We start from the raw sequence: 19990 nt of genomic DNA, 5'->3' as shown, positions 1-19990 counted from the left end.
TAAATTATTTTCATCAATAATTTACACAAATTACAGGTCTAGACAGGATTGTCATTATACAGTCTGAGTGCATTCCAATTCAGATTTTCTGGGTTAGGTAGGCTAAAGTCTGGTTCAAACCTCAGTGCTGAGAGTATACCCCATATTGAGGAATGTTGTTGACCACCACCTTGTCGGTCAGAAAACGCATGTTGGTGCTTTGCCATCATGAGTCCTTTGTTCGCTCCTGTTAGGGCTCATTTGGTGTGTACCAGCAACCTCCATAGGTTTTTATTCGTTAGAAATGTTGCATATATAAGACCATAGAGCTTCCTTATGTAGCACTAACATTTTAACTCCATTCAGCAATCTGAATTCTTCATTGTGGAATTTTCATTCCAAATATTTCTTCCCTTCTTAAGACAATTCATATGTGTTAAGCCAGAGGCATCGAATTACACATAAAAATTCAGTGTACTTGAAATATAAAAAAGGATCGCCAACTATAGAACACAGTTACAAATACTCTAGTTCCAGTGCTTGATGTAGAGCCAAGAGGTCCGAATGACTTGATATCCTCCAGAAAGGCATGTTGTGCTGCATTTGTTAGGGGGAAAAAGTGAGGAAAAATGAACGCCTTGTCTACAGCAGAAGGCACACAGCAAATAAGTACAGTTAAGCTCACAACAATATATTTGTAATGTTATGTTTGCGGCCTGATGTTTGTTAGTAAAATACTGACAAAAATCAGACCAAAATAGATCTGAGCTTAATTCTTAGAACTAGGAGGAAATAATCAGATAGTCTGTTTCACTGTTCACACTGGAAATAGCCCAAAACTCACTGAATGCAACTCCCTTCATTTGGCCAGGGGAGCTTGCTCATTTGCTACTATGAAATTTATTAGAAAAAGGATGATCACTATTTATTTATACTCATTTATTACCATTAAAAAGGTTCAATTCTCATTTAAAGGGTTATAGGACAGTCATTAAGGAAAGGCTCATATATAACATTTTGCGACACAGACAAGTATCTTTTTTTTGGTCCAGCTGGGGGGAAAACTCTTCTGGAGAGAAACTTTCAAAACACTGGTTTAAATAAAGATGACTGATGCTGCAGGAAACATCAATGTCTGCTGGTAGATGCAGTACAGTGAATGACAGATCTACCCATGCCAGATCACTCTTCGAAGGCTGCTGCTGGACACTCTTCTAGCTGACTAGCTCCCTGGAACTAGGTAAGAACCTTTATTTTGCTCAGTTCAGATCTATTTGTAAACTGCTGTGTTCATCATCTATTCCTCTGAAAACCATATCTATTCATGCAAGTACAGCTACAGTTAGAGAGAAGCATGCCAACTGGAAACTGCCAAAACCAACCACCTGTGTTCAGCACAGACCCATCACCAGTACTGCACCTCTATAAGCAACCATTTGGAATGAGCATTTTGATTTTGTTTCCACTACAGCGTAAATGTCAAAACAACACATAGGACCCATCAAAATACTAGAAAGATTTAAGTTTTGCTATCCTTAGTGCTAATTCTTGGTATTTCTGGTCATAACTCAGGAGGCAAAGAGCACAACATTCAGAGTACATTACATTTTCTACATTACTGGGAGTTACAGTGGAATGCGTTTGACTTCTGAAAGATTTCCAACTTGTTCTGTTTTCAAATATTGACAATTTATTTGCTTATACGTCACACTTACAAATTTTGACTGAGAAAACTGTGCAGAAAATAAACATTTTTTACTTTGAAGAAACTGCACATTTGTGTGGCTTCCTTTTGCAGAAGTGTTTCTTGAAAAAATCAATCCTGTTTCTCCTAGTATATTCTAAAGGCGTTTTTTTCCTCTTCACAATAGAAGAACTTTGGCACAATATTTTTGCTGGTTTTCTGCATTCTCTCCAATAGCTCTTGCTCTAATTTCCACGTGTTGTTTTAACCAAAACCCCTCTTGCTTTATTACTTCTGGGTTCATTTGCTTTTTTTCTCCCCATTAACATTCATTTAATTTTTGGGGGTACATTTCTTACCCAGATTGTCATAAAGCAAATGCTAGAATCCAAATGGTTTATTTTAATGTAAGTGTAGGCCTTATCATGCTCTTGGTGCCTCTGAATATTCAACTTATTTGCCAATCTGCCATTGTGCAACACTAGCAGAAATGAAACAGAAAGGCTTGCATTAGTATCTATGTATCACACCAACATTTCATGAGACAGGTTACCTTTTTTGCTGCCTGTTCTTCTTCTACACCATCCCCAATTACAACATATACTACTTTTCTGCCAAACCTTTGCATTATTCGTTCAAAGCAACTTTCTTTTCCTGGAAGATAAATGAGATAAGAGTTCAGAGTGAAGTTACCTGGTTAGCTGCATGCTCCTCATCTCGTCCATCTCCAATCACAACATAAGTTATGTTAGTGCCAAATCTGGACACTATACGCTCAAAACAGCTTTCTTTGCCTGAAAAACAACGCACTACTTATTCAAGCCATCATGTGAGTTATCTTGAAGCTTTACAAAGGGTTAAGTGAATCCTATTAAAAAGTGTGCATTTTTTCATAGCTCCCAGCTTTTGGCTTGTTTCACAGATGCAACCAGCCAAAAAGCAGTTGAATTCCTTTGGTCAGACTAAGCAGATTTATCTGATATTAGATCTCATTCGTAACCTTAGGTAGAGATTTTGGCTGTAACAGAAGGATGGTATTACTTCTATTGTAAAAACATAAAATTGAATGTCAATACTTGCAGATTATTTTAATTCCCCCCCGCCCCCCAAGGACAGTAGCAGTTTCATTTAAAATGCATTTACTGCAGGGGGAAGAGCTGTCATTATGGGATGATGGGCACTCAAAGCTAGGGAGAAGAATGAAATGAGGCAGAAACGTGCCATTTTGCAAGACTGGATTAAGCCAGCTCAGCCAATGACAAGAAAGGAGGCTTCTAATTAGGAAAATATTGTGTTTTGGAACTGCTGAATGAGGACCAGATTGTAGTGAGTTTAAGGGCCAGCTCCAAGTACAGACACTATGCTCAGAGTGCAGGGACCACTCCTTTTGTACAACCCTGGCAGCACAACCCACCTGAAAGGATGTGGGGAGAGGGGAGTGGTGTGCATTGCATCCCCAGAAGGGATGGAGCAGTGGGCACAATTTCCCTGCATGCCAGGCAAGAATTCTATTTTCCTGCGGCAAATGGTGCTACACCTTACTGTAGTCTGAGTGCAATTTGCACACTAGTCTAAAATGTGCAGGTTGCTATAAATATATCTATTAAATTGGCAGTTTAATGGAATTTAGGCTATTTGATATACTTAATTCTTTGAGAAAGTTTTAAATGATTTCATGCATCCCCTCATTATGGAATGATGTAGCTAATTAAGTTATCAAAATATCAGTTTTTCTTTGTGTTGCTGAAAGGCACATTTAAAAAATGGTACTCTAAAAACAAATATATTCAGGACGCTTTGCCAATGAAGTCTGATAGAATTTAACAATCAATCTTTGTTAAAATTTGGAATGGATGAATGGTCAGATATGAACTCTTCCAAATTATTAGCTGTTTAAAAGTCACCAGAATGGTGATTTCCCCCAATTCACAATTGGATTTGATCTATGATTTCCAATGTTCAGATGCAAGTTCTTCTGAAACCATCAGGAGTCAAAAGTGAGGCCATATTATATTCTAAAGGAAATTCTCCCTAGATTTTCAATAGAAACTTGGGTTGTCCTGTGACCTAAATGTCACAATCATTTAAGAATTCTTAATACAACCTTTCATCAGCTGGAAACCTTCACTCTTTCCCCATATTCTAGAATCACTCTGTATGCACTAGTTCACATTTTCAAAGGAGTCTTAGAGGTACCTTTGAAAATCCAAGCCTAAATTTTATTTTGTAGATTGCCATTTTCAAGAGTATAATTTGTCACTATATATTACAAGAAGTTATTTATAAATTACTTAACAGACCTGAAGGGTATTGGATGCCTGAAATTGCTGTGTATGAAATGAAGATCTTAGTTTATAATACAAATTAGCTGGGCCTCTCATATAATGCTGGTTCATAGAATTCACTGGAATTATATAATGTACATCTAACATATAAAAGATGAAATGCAGTAGGGAGAATGTAAGAGGGACGACTCTCCTGGAGTTCCCTCTTGTGGCAGGCCATGGCATGACAGGCATGTCTGCCTCAGTTTCCCCTTCCAAAGTCCCCAGTAACTCCTCTTCAGGTTCTCTTGCTATAATAAATATCCTCCTTGGGGCTGGTTTATTATAAAACCTTGTGCAAATGGTCCAAAACAGAAGTCCCGAACATGTAGTCCATTTCTCACCCAAGTGCAAGCAGTCATGAAAACTCAAGACATCTTGTTGTTTGATGAAACACATAACGTACTGGCTTCTTCAACCTTGCCTGGACTCTTGGTCATCCCTTGTCCTTGTACCAGGACCCACAGCCCTTCCACCTGAAGAATAATCCTGCTCTTCCCAATGGGAACCCCCCGAGATGCCCTCTCTCAGTTCCCCTGCATCCAGCCCTCCAGCATTAGAGATGTCAGCAGGTAAGCCCCTCCATTGCTCCCCTGTCTTCAGCCCTGGCTGTGTCCCTCAGGCTCTTCCTACCCTCTGACCCAAGCTTCCCCAAGCTTGGGGAAGTCAGCCAACAAACCTCTCTAGGCACTCTTCTTGCCTTCAGCCTTCCCCCCAGGAACCACCTTCTGCTTCTTTCTAGGAACCTTCCACAGTCCCATGGTCCCTGGTAGCTCTCACCTGTTCCTGATTCCCACACAGGCTGCTCTGATTCACCAGTCTCTCTCTCTCACTGGCTCTCTTTTCTGCTCTACACCCAGGTGCCCTCTTAATTGGATCATACTGATCAGGTGCACTTGCCCTGCTCCCTGTATAAGTGCCAGTGTCACCCTGTGACAGAGTTATATATTTAGATGGTACATAGTCTATATATAAATGTGACAAGTACTGGGATTAGAAGTACTCATAGCAAACATAAACGTTTAAATTTTTAAACAGTCAATAAGTCTTAAAAACTGAGGCAATGTACAGTTCATTTTCTACCTAAATATTCATACTATCAGAGAAGTGGTTTTGAATCCATCCATAACTAATAAAAGGAAAAAAATATTTTCATATGATAAAGCAAATGCAGTCTTTAGTCCTCAAAGAGTAATTTTCTTACCTATTTTGGTTGCACTGTAAATATTTTCAATAGGAAAAGCACCTCCTAAACTATACAACAGGACTTTTGCAAGTGCTGGGATAAGTTGGGTGGTTGTTACCAAAACATTTACACAGTTACTCCTAAAGGGAGAGAAATAGTTGTTGAATCTGAATAATGGTACATCGTTCAAAAAATTATACAGTTAATATTTTGCTAAATAAAATTGGCCGCTGAGGATGGCATTCAGGATTTCCTGACATTAACTGTCAATCCAAATGCATTACTATCACTTAACCAGCCTTGAGAACCGTTTTATTAAAAATCTTATCCTTTGGCGGAAGGTTTTTCTGTTTTGGGCAAGTGCATAGGCCTGCAGTGCTGTGAAAACTGGGCTCCCTTTAAGATGTCAAAATAAATGCTCAAAAACTGAGACACCTCAAATCACTAGTTGCTTTTAAAAATGTTGCCAAAACAGCATTCTCAAATTGGCAATTACTGGTGACTAATGAACAATCAGATGAAAAAGAGTTAGGAGGGGAAAAATGACTGGTCATTACTGCCTTAAAGGGAAGGACTGGGACAATAGAGAAATACATATTTTCTCACCCAAGAATTATAAATTAATGGTGGCCTCAGAACTGAACATCACCTTCCTAGTATTTCAAGGGTAGAAAGAGCAATCTTTTCAAGGGGAGGGGAGAGTAAAAACTTCCCAGTTTCATCACTGATTAGGTTTTTATGTCACTTCAGTCTGGGGCTTTGAGGAGTTCAGATGGCAGCAACTATATAACCAGAAATGGAATTTAACGCTATTACAAGGTCAGATAAGGAAGGGCTTGAACACTAGTGCAGCCGATTGGTGTTAACATGGGGCTAGGACCAGGAATTTGTGGGTTCTAATCCTGGCTCTTCTTCAGTTTTAACATGTGACCTTTGGCAAGTGAAGTAATCTCATTATGTCTCAGCTTCCGCCTCAGTAAAATGGAGCTAATACACATCTACCTCAGAGATATTGTGAGGATTGATAAATGTACAGTACTCATGAAATACACCTCTACCCAGATATAACGCGGTAAAGCAGCGCTCCGGGGGACGGGGCTGCGCACTCTGGCGGATCGAAGCAAGTTTGATATAACGCAGTTTCACCTACAACGTGGTAAGATTTTTTTGGCTCCCGAGGACAGCATTATATCGAGTTAGAGGTGTACTTGACAATTATTTAAACATCTGATTGGCCTTTATTTAATCGGTAACAATTTTCCAACAATCCATTATTGCTTAAATGAAAATGCAATTTTTTGAATACTGTGTGGATAATATTTTTAGAAATAAGTATATCAAACACACATGCATAAATTATTTGTACTTTTATTTTTTTGCATTAGATACTGCTAAAATAGATTTCCAGTTTAGCTGCTGTTTATTAAAAACATGTAGATGTTTAAAATAGTTGTTCGTTTTGTTCTTTTCCCTTAACACTGATTCATCTCTCACCCATGTTACTCTTGAAATAGAAGACAATGTGGCTCCATGTTGTTCATTACTATGGTTTTGCACTTGCAGTATTGATTAGCTCAGAGGGAACAGGTACTGCTCTGTGAATATTATTGTTGAAGAACCAGCAATGAAGGTTATTTTTATTTCTTAGGGATGGGAGTGCTGGGTTTTAATTACTTTGGTTAAACAGATAGTTGCTCTAAAAAACCTGCACATCCACTCAGGGTATGTTTATATTTCAATGTAAACCCAGGGTTAATAGCACGTGCATTAGCAGATCCTGGATTTGTTAACCTAGGGCTTGAGCGTCTACACTCATTTGTAACCCCAGATTAGGAACTGTTGAACCTTCGGTCCCAATCTATGTGTCTACACCACATTATGCAGCCTGAGTACAACCACCCATATCCCAGACTTCCTAGAGCTCTCCCAAAATGTGGCTGCTTTAGCCTTTTGTTCATTGTGTAGGGAGTGAAAACTTGACTGTCCCCCAAACTTGACTGTCTACAGAACACAGAAAGTCAGCCTGTGGGACATTATGGGCGAACTCCCAGAGCATGAGTCTAGTGGCTGTGTCTACACTGCAAGCAATAGGGCTTGAACACTCGGTCCTGGCTTGATGCAGGCTTGGACCTTCTACCCCTATGGTGCCCTAAGCTCCTGGGTCAGAGCAATTTGTGTGTTGCTGGAAGGGGGTTTAGGTATGAGCCCGAGTTTGAACCCTGGGCTCACACTGCAGTGTAGACATACCCCCAGAGTCATAATTATTATGTCTGCAGGAATGGACAGAGACCTTTGAGTTCTGGGCTTTTGTGCTCTAATGTAGTGCAGTGCTCAGATACCTCTACAAGCAGACACTATGCAGAAACACAAGATAGAGAGATTTTGAATTTAGAGGACATAATTTAAAGGTGAAGTGTCCATTTTAGGCTTGCATTAACTGTAAGTATCCCTTTAATGTACATTTAAAGAACTGAAATCTGTTAACTTAGCAGTTTCACCCCTCCACTTCACAGATTCACTAGTTTGTTACTTATGAAGGCTATTCTGCTGTGGTACTTGTATTTTTAATATAAAATGAATTAATATTAATGTTTTTACAATATACGCAAGTACATACCTAGTGCTAATAATTGATAATGATTTAAGTGCATTTGTCAACCAGGAGTCGGTCAGAGCTTCAATCTCTGCTCTTAACTGCAGCCACGCATCTCTTTTAGCAGGGCCAAGGAGACCTTGTATATAAATGAGTAAGGAAAAACAAACAAATTAAACTGTGCTTTAGCTGGAACATGCAGATTTTGCAGTAATTTATTCTATTTTGAATTCTGCTTTTAAGGCTTGATAAAATACATCCACTGAAGTCAATGGATAGACTCCCATTGACTTCAGTGATGACTGGATTGGGGTTTTACTTCTCCACACTATTGTAATGTGGATGTTTAAGATTCTAGGACTTAAATAATTTTGTTTGAAAGACACCTGAGCTCTCATTAATAACCAGCTTAGATACCCAGTTGTGTGTGTGTGTGTGTGTGTGTGTGCGTTTCTTCCCTATGGTACATTTTCTAGTGCTTTCCCCAAAGCAATTAGACTACCTCCACTTCTGTTGCAAGACTATCCACAGCCTAATATCATACATCCTACTGAAATGCAGCCCCAATTATCTCATTACTTCTAGTTATGGACCCTAAATAATTTCTATCCAACCTTGGTATCTGAAGCTGTTGCAGCCTTGAAGTATTTGTAGATTTTATGTCATCCTTCCTTTAATCATGTCTCACATAAACTATAAAAGCCTCCCTCCAACCTTTTTGTAGACCCCCTTAGATGTGACGGGCAGAACACTTTTGAAAATCTGATCATAACTTAGTCAAGTTTTGTTTTTCTGTCAACAAGACCACAATGTTACAAAAATAATGTTATAAAAGTTGGAGGGAGCAGGATGCATGTGTGAATTGGCCACAAATGGTGGAATACATTAAATAATCAATAAAGCATAAATTATGTTTGTGGTGGGAAAAGAAAAATACATACTAGGTATATGGACTCCGCCCTCATACTGATACCTTCTATTACAACCAACCTGTTTACTTTAGGTTCTTGCACAGTGGCTCAGTAACCCAAACTTTTTTTTTTAATGGAATACAGCACCTTGAGAATTCTCGACACATTAGGAGCTTTTGTATGAATGTCCAGTAAATTTGTAGGTCAGTTTGTTTCCTGTATTTTTAATGTATAAAAATTCTATTTCATAATGGTAATATGACACTCTGGACAGCACAATTTCTTGAGGTATCATTAACTTCTCAGGTATTTTAAGTGGCTTGGTCTTAAGACATGCAACAATCACCACCTACAATGCTCTTACTGCTTCATTTTCCTGTAAGTAAATACTCTTCGCTAATAAAAATGCAAAGATACAAGTCAGTCCAATTCTCAGTGAAACGTTTACTATGGTGACTAAAACTCACTGTCCACATCATCCTAACTCATGATTCCCATTTCTGACAGTGGGACTTGGTTCTAAAGCAGTGCCAAACCTACATATTTTTGTTCACAGGTGAGTTTTGAGTTTAGGTTCCTCTCTAAATGAGCCTCAAATGAAGTCAGTCTTGTTACAATAGTCGAGAGCTTCATTGGGACCCTCAACATCACACAGGCCTGGGCTCTCCCATTCGTGTTTGGAACAGGGGAAGGGAGAGAAGACCATGTCTTCTTGGGGTGGATGATTGATCTGTATCCCTCTGGGCTCTTCAGAGTGGGACTGGCTGGCCCTCTAAATCTTACAGGAGGAATCTTCTGGGTTCATTCAGCCTTCTTTTGCAGCAGTAGAACTCAAAAACTCTTTCAACACTGCTGCTATTACTGGCACTTGGATGCCCAAGAGTGTAAATGATAGTAGCGAAGCCATCATCTTGTGAGAAATCAGAGGTTTCCTACTAAGACCGTTACCTCCGGTGGTGGTGGGAGTCTGGGGGGTCTGCTACAGAGTTTATGAAAGGGCACAGCAGCAGGACTATAAGAGCTTTTCTAGCCTCAAAGCTGCAGCATGCAGTGGACTGACCTGGCTGGCTGCCAGTGGACTTCTCCAATGGGATTTGGAAGAGAGTGTGGCTACCACCCAGCCCACCAAAAGAGCAGGATGGGGGAATAGGCCAGTCAGACTCAGCATGAAGGCACCAGAGGGGAGAAAGCAGGACACCTGACCTCTCTCCTAAAAAACATTGTAAGTAGTTGGAACAGCCAGTAAATCAGTGGGAATTGTGTAATTGTGTCTGAAGGATGAAATTCTGGTCCCAATGAACTCAACTGGAATTTTGCCATTGACATCAATTGGGCCAGAATTTCACTCTAAGTGTGCTGCTACCACAATTCTCCAGGGTCTCCCCCCTTCGTCCTCTAGAAGCAAAATTCTAGCAGTCACTCTTAATGGCAGGGTATCTTTCACAACTCTGGACTGGTCATTTATATTAAATTTTAATAGCACTAATTCCACTGTGGAGTTTCCAAGGGTATTGTAAGGTAGCATTACTTAATTACCATAACCATACAGTAACTTCTTCAAATGTAACTTGATAATATTTTAACTTATCCTAACCTTACCTCCTATGTTGTTCTTGTAAGTATTATACAATTCTTTTACTCTTCTGTAACGGAAAGCCAGCTTCCTCATCCAGTCAACCCCTCCTCTTACACCTGTTGGCAGACAAAGGTTTGCACTACTTGCAGCTGCATGGAAGCCATCAGTTGCAAAACTGTAGGTACTGCAAACACCCAAAATATATTAAAAATAAATACAATTTATTCCTGTAAAATGAACTTTTTTAATCTTTGCAAAAAATAAAATTTTGAAAGAGTATATCTTACCTTAGGTCTTGCCCATTGTCATCAGAAGAAACATCATCTATATGAACTTGATCACATTCCTATTGAAAATTTAAATTAAAAAGATAACTTGTTTTAAAGGTTCATGTATATGTTAATACTTCCCAATCTGTCTTTAATACAGGCATTAATAAAACAACCTCTGTGTATCATCGATTGTGCCAGAAGATGGCAGTGTCTACACACTCATTATCATGACAAACTTTTCTTTTGAAACAAAAGAATTTTCAACTCCTCCGACACTATTCAAATTAAGAGTTAAAATGGAGTCAACAAAGAAAGTTATAAGGTACTTGTTACTTCAATGTGATTTTAGACAGCAATTCTTTTTAAAAACCCTTTCCTAGTCTCTCTCTGATGGGTTGGTAAGATGTGTGTTAACCCAGCATTTCAAAATCAGTTCAGACCACTGTTCTCCATTCTATATAAAAACTAGTAATGGATGAACCTCAAAGATCTGTCATTTCTGTTAAGCCTCCAAAAGGCTGGATGCTTATCCAAGTCTTATCTGAACTTACTCAAACCTCTTTGGTTTGGAAACCTCACAAAATCAAGCTCTTGAGGCCTCCACTACTTCCTGGTTTCAGCTGGGCTGAAAAAACCCACAGAAACAGCCTGTCCTGTAGTATTTGACTACGTCCAGTCCCAGAAAAAAAACAGGAAGTATGGAACATACAGAGAAAATGTATAATTTTAAAAGAACTTTCTTTATTCGGGCACTGTTTTTTTTTTATTAAGGGTGTTCCATTGTTCACAATTGTTGTGGAGAAAAAGAGGTGAATGTGGGATCACAAGAAAATACTCTCGGTGTACGTGTACACAAGTCCTGCATGGATAGTTTTACATTTGTTTTCTGTACCACAGTTATAGTATATCATCTGAAGGACATGTATGGATTCACTAGTTTGGAGATTTTACCTGCATGTATTTAAGTGATGCTGTCACAAGTGAAAATAATCACAATTGTGAACATTTGGATTAAAAGATTACATTGAAAAACAATCAAACTTTTTCTACTTTTAAAAAAAAGGTTGAGGAATGGTTTTGAAAACTGATTCACCCATTCTACTGCTTTAACTCACACATTAATGTAATCACTTAGGCTGAGCTTTCCACTTACAGAACTGCATACCCTTAAATAATGAACTCAGTCATCGTCAAACAAAATAATCAGTCAAGATGTGCACATTTTAGAAGTCTCAAAGCTCAGTCTAGTACAACTGTTAAGAAAATTTAAAATCTAAAGAAAGGAGAAATTTCAGAATATACACACTGAAAATTTAGAATTTAAACTGGGAAGGCAGGACATCTAAATTAGAGAGGTTATTTTTGGAATTTTCATAATTTTTTGTCCAACACTTTATTGCCTTAATATCAACAGTTAATGATTTTTTCCCCACGCAAAGTAAGCGTGTTAAAGTCAGATTAGACTTTAGAACCAATTTGTGGACAAAATTAGTGCTGACAACATCATTTAATAGTCATATTTATGATTTATCATTCTGTAATATACCCAAAAGAACTAGCAGCCAAATTCTACTTGTTTGGCTTAACCCAATCATGTAATTGCCATAGGAGTGTAAGAGCTCCTAGGGTTCAAGGGCTGTTCTCTCCTCGGGAGTAATAAAATGCATTTTCTCTCTCTAAATGGGATGGGATTATCGCAGGGTGCAGAATATTATAGAATATAAATATGGACACTGGGGAAAATAGTGGGTTTGCACAAACTGATGCTGGTAAAATAAAAAGCAACCCACTCTAAACAGAACATTTTTTTGGCATTTTAAAAAGTTCAGATAACGCACAACTTTCAGTTTATTTTTGTGTGGACCTCTGGACTTCCTGGTTCTGACAGGAACTAGCAAAACACTATTGGAATTCAGAGCCTTAAACAAAGTTTTTCTATGAAAATAGAGGTGGAGGGGGGAAGAGAGGGGGGAAAAAGGAGTGCCAGCTGCAAATAAAGGAGCAGTTTTCTTGCTCTCTTGCCCTCACTATTGTTTGTGCCTATGGAGAAGTGCCAGTGGTGGAAATACCGCACAGTTGATCGTGGGCATACTAAAATCAGACTCCATATTACATTGGGACAGATTCTGATATCTTTACTCATGTTAAGCAGGCATCACACTCCAGAGCAACTCCACTGATTTCAGTGGGATTGCTCACAGAGTAACATATTAGTCAAGGGTGTAAAGGTATCTGACCCTGTGAGTTTGTGTGTGGCGAGGAAATGCACAAAGCATGCATGAATAAAAAGGAGTGTGTATAGCTGTTTGGATTTTGTTAAACTGTTCAGCTATTTTATAATGAGTACTGGAGTTAGAGTACATTTTAGTACTAGAAAATAGTTTTGTTTGGAATGGACCCAATAATTGGCACACAACCAACATCTAAAATTCCAGAGACTTATTTAATGAAATTATCAGCAAAATTGAATATGAGTGGGTGGCAAAGGCTCAGCCTTTTTCTTCTACTTTGAATTTTTGTCTCACATCTTGAAAGCCAGATCCAAATCCATCAATTTACGGGGAGGAAAGAAAGAGGGTTCAAGAGCATGCAGTTTCCTGACTTCCTTGCTGCTGGTCTCTGCAGGAGGGTTTTTCAGTTTCCATAGGATCTAAATACATGTGGTTTTCCAGTTCCCCCTCCTCACTGAGTCTATGGCTCACCCTCTTAACCAATTGTTTCAGAGCTATGGGAGCATTGTTACTTGCTTCGTTCTTTGGTGCATTACTGAATACTCACAAGGGAGACCTTAGAACTGACTCATGTGCTCTTTCTATGCTATTGGAGTACTCCTTTCTTCTTGATTTTTAAAAAGTCACACTAGACCAATGTATTTGTAAAATTTGGATAAACTTTCATACCAAAAATGTTCAAGTTCATCATAAAGCCAAGTCCAGAAATTTTGTACAGATTTTAGTTAGTTCCCTCCTATTCCCAGTGGAAACAATGAGCTTGTTGCACAACATTAGGAGATTGTAACTTGTTTATAGGAAAGATGGGATAGAAATGGGGGGGAGGGGGAAAGCTGTCTGTTAATTTGAATGTTAAGGTAAAATACCTTTCATAACAGCTACAGTACTGGCTACACTCAAGTCACAGTGGGTCACTGGCTGTGCAAGTTCAAAACTAAGAAAGATAAAATATATTTTCTATTACTGTGTGTGTACAGAATTAGTCCAGGTACAATAACTGACGTTTTGTTTGCAGTAATATTTATTTAAATAACACCTCGATGCAGTTAATTACCTGTAGGAATGTTTAGAGCTTGAAAATGTTACTGAAAGTGCAGAGCCTACAAATTGTCCATAAAAAATTATCCTCTTGGAATGGATAGTAATTTCATTATCCAGTAAAAACAGTGACTCACTGCACTGAAAACAAAAATGCTATTATACTGCAGATATTCAGCACTACACATTTTCAGGATGTACAGAACCACCCATTTCATGTACATGCCTCAGTCTATTAAAACTGAACTGAATTGCCTGCCAAATTTTGAGGCTTATTTAAACTGCTACCTGAACTTTTCCCCTCTTTTATATGAAAGAAAAAATAGCATAGGTTGATTTTTTTTTCATTTCAACATGAGAAAGAAGTAAATTTATAGATTCTTCATACCTCATTACCCTCCTTGCTCTCTAAACCAATATTACATATGTATATTCCCTTAAACTGTATGAATTTGTTTTTCCCACCACTTATGATAAAACTACAATAAATAGCAATAGACTATTTTACTGCTGCACACAGACAGGGCCAAGTCCCAATTACTATTACTACTAGTTGTAGACACTGATTTTTGTGCATGTGTTTGTGGCGGCGGTGCTGGGGAAAGCACTAGAACTGAATTACTTTCTACCAAAATTTCTCAGTCATCCTTAGACTTACTATTTGTGTAGGACGATATAGAATTTTATTCCTTACCTGTACAACAATCTTCTAATGAATGTAATTGCCACTAATCCAGACATTACTAATGGGCTGGCCCCACCCTCTAAGCAGTCTAAAATGGCTCTGCTGCAAGAATTTTCTAGAGCATGCAGCCACTGTATATAAGGCAAGGCCACCAACTATGGTCCCAAATGATACTTTTCAAGCTACCTAAAATTTATACTTCAAGAATGAAACTGCTAGAGAAAAAGTAAAACCCAGCCTCAAATAATAGCAGAAGCTTTACTGACTAGAACATTGGTTACTAGGTTCCAGAGGAATACCTCAACACACGGGAACTTCTGGAAATTACAAGCCGACAAATAGGGAGCAGGTTTTGCAGGTGGTAATATCCAATAATCTGGATGTTATTACTAGCAGTTGGCAAGTAGTGGCTGCATCAAACGAGAGGGAAAAGGATAAAAATGGTTAAGAAGAGAACATCTTGGAGGACCTTGTGACTAAAGGTAGCATCGCAAGTAGATGGGCACGTAATCCACACATTGGTCACCTCCAGACTGTATTACTGTCATGCGCTATATTTGGGGATGAAGATGACAGGAATAAAGAGGCTCCAGCTCATGCATAACATGGTGGCTGATGTGAGAACTGGTGCTCTGCCCCTCCCCTGCCTCTCATTTCAATGCCAATTGAAGGCCTTGGTCTTGATGTTTAAGACCATCAACAACTCAGAACCCAGTTTTATCTGAGAATATCTCCCCATCCGAGACAGAAGTACTCTTCTTGGCCAATGCTGCCCAGGGCATAAAACCTAGGACACAACGCATGTTGAGAGTCAGAGATGTTGGACAGCGGAGCTCGTGGAAGGAACGACTAAAGGAGACTGGGCAAAACCAAGAGTGACTGATTTTAGAACATCCTGCTTAACCCAATGTATCCAACCACAACTGTACTCCAGAGGGAAGGGGAAAAGAAAGGGTGGGGAGAGAATAAAAAAATAAAACAGAACCCAGTAGAGCTTTTAGAAAGGAGGAACAGCAGATTGGCCAATCATCGCGAAGATCTAAATTACCTAATCAAGGAGCACTATTAAAAATCTTAGTGAGCTGAGAGATTCCCTTTATAGGTAAAGGGATCCCAAAGAGGCCATCCTGCAGATGTTTGCGTATGTTGTCCGGACCCTTACTAACTCTGAGGTGGCTACTGATTTTCCGGAGTTGTGACTTCAGGAAAGGCGGAGAGTCCTGTTGGCCTTCTGATATATTTCAAAACACAGAGGTCTTGGAAACTTTTTTTGACCCTACCTTGTAATACAAACAGTTGATTCTGCAATAGTGTTGAGGCTAAAAAATACTTAATTGTGTACAGACATTCAAGAAATTTGGCTTAAACTAATCTCATTGGAATGCTAGATTCTTGGACAAAAAGTTTCATCTACATCCCAAAAGAAACTTTGCAAGCTATCTAAAATGGGAAAATGTTTTGATTCAGGCCAGACTCCAAAAGGAGCTTGAGAATAACTTTTAGGGCAAGGTGTTAAAAGAACCATATCAGGAAAAAACAGTAGTTGGTGTTCCTGCATGGAAATTGCCCTGTTTGCTAAACCTATAAACTGACATGATATCTACAAAGAAGATAACTTTAATAGTGAGAATGAAAACAAAGTGAAGCTTCAGCAAATGGCTCAAAGAGAAAACAACAAAGCCAATACAGAATCAAGGAGAAGTTCCACTTTGGAAGAGGGAGCTTACTGGTGCCTTGAACTCAGCACAAGCTTGTAGAAAACCTGGGCACATGCTAATGAGGAACTTAGGGTTCTTACGGCTGCCACTTGAAATGTGAGCATACCAGGGCAAAGGTTCATTACAAGGAAAACTAAGCAATGCTTTGCAAAATTGATTTAGAATCTATCCCTTGCTGTGGGGCACCAGAAAGAGAATATTCACCAAATGCTTTTGCATGGTCAAGTGATATCTCACTTAGACTGCAATAAAACACGCACTGGCTGAGGGACAGCCAGGGTTTCAGTTCTCAGATGCTGGAGAAGGGAGGTAAAGCTCAGGTGAAGGATACGTCTTGGGAAAAAAGGTTGAAGGTAAGGGGAATGATCTGAGCTTGGGACAGTTATTTTGTGACTTTGGAAGAACCAGAGACAATGAGGTCTGCGAAGGGCAATGAAGACAACAGCAGCTTGGTACTTCTTGATTTCCCTATTGGCTGTGGAACAGAGGGAAGTGCCTACTAGGAGAGCCCCCCACCCCAATGGAAGGAAAATACTTCCATCCATCAGGTTCCTTTCTCCCAGAATTTGAAGCAAAACCTTGTCAATTTTGATTGCAACTGGTGGTAAAAATGTCTACCTGGGGAAGGTACTCTGATCCAAATTAGAAGTGGATCTGAAAAGTCTTGTCTGCCTATTCAGAAAAATAAGCAGGTTGTCACAATCCATAACAACAGAACTAGACTCCATGAGTGGAGCATAATGCTTAAACAGTGTTGCTGATGGCCCTGCTTATGAAATAGTTGATACTCTGGCAGGGGATCTGTGGTGACCCTAACAGGTCAGTGAGTTCCAGTGGTCTGCCAGCTATAATCAGAGGGAGGAGAGCATGACTTGAGTAATAGCGTGACTGATTGTATCAACACTTCTTTGTGATCTCAGACCATGAGGAAGCACACTTGGACTACGTGATGATTCGCTGAACCATGTCTGTGCATGGCACAAAGAGACTGGGAAGTGGAGAGCCAACCAGATGAAAAGCATGAGATGGGCACTTGCCTCCAGGTGCAGATACTTTGATCTGTTGACCATGTTTTGTGGGGAGAATACATGCAGGGTTAAGGGCTATGAATTAAACATGTTGAAGGCCAACTCATAAGTGGAAGAATTCGAAATGGATGGGCGAATAAGGATTTGGACCTCCTTGAGAGAGACCTGAATTAGGAGACTGAGGTTCATTATCCTGATTATAGCTTGTCTGACTAAACAGATGACATACAAAAAATGGTAAAGGACAGTCTGAAAACTCCCAGTTTTCTTTTAGACCAAAAATAAATCTGAAGGGAATCCAGAAGCTTCTGAACAGGGTTTAGCAAAGTCTATCTGTTGTATTGGCGGAGGGGAAGGAAATAGAATATTTTTTTTAATGAAACTGATGTAGAGATTTTTTCTTTTTATACTATGTACAACTGTGGGGTATTTTACTGACATGCCTTTCTTGTCTGGAGTGTTCAACCCTAAACCCACAATGCTCTTCAGAGAGTTGAGAATGGGAAAAGAAAATTTGCACCCGAGTTTTCTTATTTTAAGGGTAAGGTTTTGAAATTGGAGATCTGGAGGCACGTTAGGGTTTGTTCTCAATTTCTATTTTTTTAGACACATGAATGATGATTATGTCCAAATTGTCTGTTCATGACTAAAAGTCTGTTGTTGTTATTATCAAAACTCGCTGATGAGAGTTCTTGAGAAGAATAATGAGAACTCTCCTTCCCTTGAAAAGGAAGGGTGCTCTTTTTACCCTGAGAACATGGGAAAGCCAAGAGGTAGGCAACAAAGGAGGAGTTCGAGGAGAAGACTTCAAACTCTTCTGTTCAGACAAAGTATTTTAGAGGCAAAAGGGGACAACTTGAGCTGAGAAAGAAGAGGTGGGAGGCAAATGGATCCCTTCTCAGGAGAACATTGCAGACACAGCAAAATCTGCAGACTTAAACACAAACAGCTACAGCGCAAAGAACTGTTGCAGGGGACAGAGATGACATATTGAGGATGTCCTCACTCTTCATGTAAGTACCCTGATGCTGTAGAAATTATTGCAGTATGACTGCCTGTGACTGTCCAGTGAGTAGGACCAACCCCAGAGTAATGTCCGTATTGCTATATGTGAGAAATACTAATAGGTAGTATTAGTATTATCATGTTCTGAGATGAAACAGTTAATGTTACAGACTGTAGATTCTTACCTCCAAATCATTAAAAAATAAATGCGTATCAGCAAGATTAAAAATCATTTCTTCCATTCGCAGGCCCAGGGTCACTGCCATTGGTGGATCCTTAGAAAATGAAAAATTAGGTTAGATATTTAATTACAATTCATTCAGGTAGCAGTTATTCAAAAGTTGCTGTATGCCAACATTTTGCAGTGATTTCTCTAAAATTCTCTGGGTATGAACCTTTTTTACCATAAAGTTTCGATTAGGGATTGATGTGTTGAAGGGAGTTCACAAACTAACAGCAAAATGCTTGGGGTGCTGAAAGGATTATTTTATGATTGGTTAACCTATGGCTGAGGAGAAACATAGACTTTAATATTTCACCTTCTGCAAATATGTAAATAGTTAACTACATAATTTATAGCTGTACCAAGGAGGGGAACTGCTCATTAGAAGTCATAAGATGAATTTAGGAAAGGGAATATTTATTTTAATAAGAATAGTTTACATTTTTCATCCAAGGACCCGAAAGCATTTTATAAAGGTGTGGTCATATCTTTATTCCCCTTTTACAGACAGAGAAACTAAGGCACAGAGAAGTTAAGTGACTTGTCCACATTCACAGTGAGTCAGTGACATAGCCAGGAACAGAGAAAACATCCTGTGACATCCAGTCTGCTACACCATCCATTACACCATAGTACTTCATTTTGAATCAGAAAAATCTTCCCAACATTTGGCCACATAATAGTCTCTTAAATTAAGTGTCGGAAACCTCTTCAGTGAGGACATGTAAAACTGGACTAGAAAAAACTCATTAGATATTGTATTGTATGGAATAATGCCATATGGTACAAGGGAGAGATGACTTAAAAGGTCTTTTTGACTTCTAATATCTATGCTTTATGAGAAAACAAAGTCTGAATCTTCACCCATCCCCCAAACAAGTTCACTTTAGAGAAATAGCCTCCATCCCACCTATGCATCTTTCTAATACCAGTTCTCTTCCCACACCTTCTGCTACTCCAAAAACATTTCCTGGCTCAATTCACAACTAGTACTCCAACTGAACACCTGTCCTTGCTCCCACACGACCCCATTATCTATCCTCCTTTCATTGCAGGCACTCACCTGACCAAATTACAAACTCTCCCTCTATATTTGTAATTCATGCTCCCAACAAATGCTGATCTCTAGTGCCCTTTCACTGTAGGCTCTTAGACAATCTCATGTATTCCGTGGCACTACTGATTGGGAGACCCACAGTACTGGGAAAACACAGAAAAGGTCTTTCTGTAACTCACAGCTAACAGAGTTCTTCTTTTAATTCAAGTTGTAAAGGCCTGCTGCTGGACAAGGTCTGCAGCTGTTTGGGTTTATTATAGACAGGAGTTAGACTCTCCATAGTTTAGGCTGCCACCACACTCCCATTATAAGGCTGATATGATCCTCTTGTAATTAAAAAAAGAAAAAAAAGTCACATTTCACTTGCTGACAGCTACAGAGGTTTCTGAAATCTTTTAGTAAATTAAGTACTTTGAGGTTAAACGACTTAAAATTGCTGTCTTTAGAAATAATGTAACATTTTGTATCCCTCTGTCAGCA

General features: G+C 39.0%; 1 protein-coding gene across 5 annotated transcripts in view; it reads right to left on the bottom strand.

The window, feature by feature from the left end:
• Positions 1 to 495: 495 nt before the first annotated feature.
• Positions 496 to 19990, bottom strand: part of EYA4 (EYA transcriptional coactivator and phosphatase 4) — a 217248-nt gene continuing 197753 nt past the window's right edge. For all 5 annotated transcript variants that reach the window (XM_065400311.1, XM_065400312.1, XM_065400313.1 and 2 more), the window contains 7 exons: positions 18416 to 18505; positions 10541 to 10599; positions 10277 to 10437; positions 7791 to 7905; positions 5192 to 5313; positions 2217 to 2317; positions 496 to 576 (listed from right to left, as the gene is read on the bottom strand). In XM_065400311.1, the coding sequence (XP_065256383.1) occupies positions 496 to 576; positions 2217 to 2317; positions 5192 to 5313; positions 7791 to 7905; positions 10277 to 10437; positions 10541 to 10599; positions 18416 to 18505 (729 nt within the window). The remainder of the gene's footprint in view (positions 577 to 2216; positions 2318 to 5191; positions 5314 to 7790; positions 7906 to 10276; positions 10438 to 10540; positions 10600 to 18415; positions 18506 to 19990) is intronic.

The sequence above is a fragment of the Emys orbicularis genome, chromosome 3, assembly GCF_028017835.1.
Source record: "Emys orbicularis isolate rEmyOrb1 chromosome 3, rEmyOrb1.hap1, whole genome shotgun sequence".
NCBI classification, from domain to species: Eukaryota; Metazoa; Chordata; order Testudines; family Emydidae; genus Emys; species Emys orbicularis.
The sequence above is the reverse complement of the archived record's forward strand: the minus strand, read 5'-3'. Positions and strand labels throughout refer to the sequence as shown.